The sequence below is a fragment of the Arachis duranensis genome, chromosome 4, assembly GCF_000817695.3.
Source record: "Arachis duranensis cultivar V14167 chromosome 4, aradu.V14167.gnm2.J7QH, whole genome shotgun sequence".
NCBI lineage: Eukaryota > Viridiplantae > Streptophyta > Magnoliopsida > Fabales > Fabaceae > Arachis > Arachis duranensis.
The window spans coordinates 120,857,222-120,861,860 of record NC_029775.3 but is presented as its reverse complement, the minus strand read 5'-3'; the positions used below and the strand labels follow the sequence as shown (position 1 = coordinate 120,861,860).

The following is a 4,639-nucleotide window of genomic DNA, read 5'->3' as shown; positions in this document are numbered from 1 at the left end:
CCATGGCTTCCACCAAGCCATCCTTCATCCCTCTCCTCCTCCTCTTCCTCCACCTCTTCACCGCCGCATACTCCATCGGAGTCAACTACGGCACCCTCGGAGACAACCTGCCTCCGCCGACCGCGGTGGCCAACTTCCTGAAAACAAGAACCAACGTGGACAGCGTTAAGATCTTCAGCGTGGACCCTCAGATCCTTCGCGCGTTCGCTAACACGGGGATCTCCGTCACCGTAACGGCACCTAACGGAGACATACTAGGTTTAGGGAACATCAATACGGCGAGACAGTGGGTCGTTAACAACATTAAACCGTTTGTTCCTCAGACGAAGATCAAATACATCCTCGTTGGAAGCGAAGTTTTGCATTGGGGCGATGCTACCATGATTATGGGCCTTGTTCCTGCCATGAGAACCCTTCACGCTGCTCTTCTCGCTGAGGGTATCAGAGACATTAAGGTAACATATTAACATTTTTTATTTTTATTTTTTTGGTTTTGAAATAAATAGTAGCTATAACAAGACCCAGAATGTTCTATTTATGTTAATTCCTCCTCACTTTTCTTATAAATATTAATTAAGAGGAGTGTTAAGAGTCGACGACTTTTGTAATTTCTAGCCATGAAATATCGATAAATGAGATTTTAATAGCATGAGATTGAGGTGAGATTTCTAATAACTCATTTTTTGCTGGTTACATGTAGGTCAGAATTTAATAAAATTACTGGAGTCTTAAACTTTTTCATTAATTAATATTAGTGAAATTTTTGGTTTTTCAATAACTATTTTCAACTCTCTAGCTAGGTGATGATATCATTACCAAAGATTATAGTCCTTGTGGCGTTCAAAATTCAAATAGGTGGCCCAATAGAAAACAATTTTATAAAAATTATTCACTGCTAACTAAACAAGTAATTTTTTTTCATGATATTTTCAGCTCAGCTCAACAAGCCAATGTGATTATCTGAATCTAAATTTTATCTAAGAGTTTATAGCTGGCATATTTAACTAAATTAATTGATGAGGATTCTTTCACAAATTGAAGATTTGAGTTTTAAGATGCTTGAAATTTCCAGCTCAGATTCTGAATCTAAGCAAAGTTGATTTTTTTTTTTATGATGAATAATAATTCAGGTGACGACAGCTCATTCTCTGGCGATAATGCGGCAATCAATCCCACCAAGTGCAGGAGAGTTCAGGCCCGGTTACGCAAAGCGCATATTGGGCCCAATGCTGAAGTTCCTAAAAGATACCCAAACCCCCTTCATGGTAAACCCATACCCATACTTCGGGTACAACCCACAGAATCTAAACTTCGGAATCTTCAAGCCCAACAAAGGCCTGTACGACAACAACACCAAGCTGATGTACACGAACCAGTTCGACGCGCTCTTGGACGCCGTGCACTCCGCCATGAAGGCGTTGGGGTATGCTGACGTGGACATTGCAGTTGGCGAGACGGGATGGCCGTCGGTTTGCGACGGTTGGGACGCGTGCAGCATCGCGAACGCGCAGTCGTATAACAGTGAGCTGATTAGACACGTGGAGGCTGGTAAGGGAACCCCGTTGATGCCGAATAGAAGGTTCGAGACTTATATATTTGCTCTCTTTAATGAGAACCAGAAGCCTGGACCCATTGCTGAGAGGAACTGGGGACTCTTCCAACCTGACTTTACTCCTGTCTATGAATCTGGAATCTTGCGCAACGGCCAGGTAGGTGAATCAATGTCGACTCTTAACTATCAATTTTACGTAATAGAACTAAAATATATAATTTTAAATTTTTAATTTAATAGACCAGAATAAAAATAAAAATTCCAAGGATAACAAGAAAAAATGTATTTTTATTTTAAAGAATTATTTAAGCAGATTTTAGCATTTGTGCAGCACAGAAAATAGAGCTAATAACGTGTGTAGTAGATGTAGGATGTATCGCCAAATTTTATATAATTAACTATTTTGTCTTGTTTAATCAAAAAGTTTAAAAATGATTCCTCGTGCTTAAAAATTATATGCTCGGTACATGTGACTTTGTTGTTGTGTACTATATAATACTACTGAATACTAATTTTGTAGTAGCAAATTCGGGACAGGGTATCAAATCTCAATGCACTTTTTCAATTTTAAGAAAGTAGGTTGATTCCTTCATAATTTCCCGTTATATTAGCTTTTTCTTTATATAATAAATGAGACTTATTAGTAGCACCTTTTTCTTTATACCAACTAGAATCCACAAAGTTTAAATTAGTGTCCCATGTGCATTGCATACTTTGACAACCGTTATTATAATTACTTACTTATTTAACAAATTATTTTCTCTCATTAACTACTTAAATCAAGAATAATCTAAAAAAAAAAAATGTGTGAAGAGAATGAAAAAATATATATAACAAAAAAAACAGCCAAACCTTATTTAGCATTTATTAATTATCGCAATAATTAATAAATACTAAATAAGACAAATTATGACTATTTTTGGCTAATTTTCTTTGATTACCAAATATTTACGTAAGACAAGTTGTGACTATTTTTTGTTAATTTCTTTTTGTTACTAAACATATGTAGAGACCAGCACCAGCTGCAAGTAACAATGGCCCCGCAACCCCAACTGCCGGAGGAGGAAGCCAGAAATGGTGTGTGCCGAAGGCCGATGCAACCGCCGCAGCCATGCAAGCTAACATAAACTATGCATGCAGCCAAGGCATCGATTGCAAGCCAATCCAACCCGGTGGTGCTTGCTATGCACCCAACGACGTTAGGGCCCTCGCCGCCTACGCAATGAATGCCTACTATCAAGCCAATGGCCGCCACGACTTCAACTGTGACTTCTCTAACTCCGCCACCATCACCTCTGACAATCCAAGTAAGACTCTTAATCGAGCAGAAATACTTGCATGTTCTTAAAACATATTTTTTGTTGCGTACTTTATTAGGAATTCATAATTGTTACTTTGTGGCTGTTTCTTGTAGGCCACGGTACTTGTCAACTCCAAGCTTGAAGATCATAATGATATAATCAAGGGACGAAAGCAGAGTGATTAGGCCTAATTATTAATTAATCTACGAGAGAAGATATAGATAGAGGAATATCATTGCGGCATGATCTTAGTTACAAAGAAATATGGGATATGGTATGGGATGGGGGGAAAATGGTGGTATGGATATGACCTTGTGTTAATTTGTGATCTATGTGTTATTGTTATTATTTTTCATATCATATATATGCTCCATTATTGTTTAGTTTGTAAGTATATGATTGTTCAGAAAGACAAGAGATGGATGCACGTTAATTAAAACAACAATTGACATGAAATTATTTCATGGTTGGCTAAGTCTATGGTGTTTAATTTGTGTATTTTTCTCAACTTTATTTTTTTGCGACTCAAGGCAACACTGGCTACTACTAATTAAGTTCAACTTGATTTTCATTGATGGAGAATGAGAAAAATGAATGGATTTTCCTTGTGATATATAAATTTCATCTTCCCTTGCAATAAAAAATTTCTTTTGTTTCTCTAAACACAAATTAAGTCTAATATAACACATATTGCATGGGAGTTATCTAGACTCAGAAAATTTATGTTAAGGGGATAAAAATAATATACATTATTATCAAAAGATATATTAATCTAAAATATATATAAAAAAAATAAAAGTACACATTAGTTATTCAAACACAAAAAAACAAAACAATTTACGTTAACCACTAACTTTGTTCTCTTCAAATCTTAAAGATATTTTTTGTATTCATATTTTAAAAATGTTGAATAATTGTTTCATTCTTAACTTGATTATGAGCACTATTATGATTTTTAAGATGTATTTGTAATTGCTCCTTTTTTTTTTCAATTTGAAAAGTCCTCTTTTACAAAAGTATCACCACTCGCAAAAGACATCGTCTTTTAAAATACTATATTCTAACCAGTTGCCAAATTCATCAAACCAATTAGCATTAAATCTACGGAGAAAAGTCCTAAAATATGTTTGTGGAAAATCATGTTCTTTTGGTTGACAAAAACCATTTTGCAAATAAGCTCGTCTAACTTCATCTCTGACATTTGGATCATAATTTAAAATTTTGGATCATTGTCCAGATCAGCTACTAGGCTTTTAACATTGAATTCTAAAAACTTTTTTTTATTAAAAGAGACTAATGAAATGACTTCAGATTCCAGTAACAGCTTTCTTTTAAAATATTTCTATATTATTATTTCTAAAAATAAAAAAATATATATTCTAAATTAGTAAATTAATCAATTCACCTTAAAAATTTATATGCTATATAATTACATACAATAAAATAAAAAATAAAAATAAATAATAAGGATCAATAAAATACATATATTTGTAAGAATCATTTAAAAATTAAAGTGAGAATATATATATATATATATAAAAAAATCAAAATCACGGTGGGGCAAGTGCCCCCTGCTCATGTGTGTAGATTCGTATTAACGATTAATTTTAGTGGCTAATTTTAGTATACGTATTTCTTATTATATGGATCTATTCCTTGATGTAAGAGAAGTTCTTTACTAATTGTAAAATTAAGAAGAGTCCTCTTTTAGTTGTGATTTGGTCCCCTCTTTTTGGGTCATGGACTATATATAACAACCACTAAGGACGAAATTAACGGAGGAAGG

At 34.4% G+C, this 4,639-nt stretch overlaps 1 protein-coding gene across 1 annotated transcript; it reads left to right on the top strand.

Annotated features, from left to right (window-relative positions):
* On the top strand, positions 1 to 3,328 carry LOC107486933 (glucan endo-1,3-beta-glucosidase; the record flags this gene model as incomplete). Its single annotated transcript, XM_016107507.1, is given in 4 exon segments — positions 1 to 455; positions 1,131 to 1,709; positions 2,562 to 2,859; positions 2,967 to 3,328. Coding segments are annotated over 4 exon segments (1,359 nt in total). The 3' UTR covers positions 2,996 to 3,328.
* Positions 3,329 to 4,639: the final 1,311 nt, after the last annotated feature.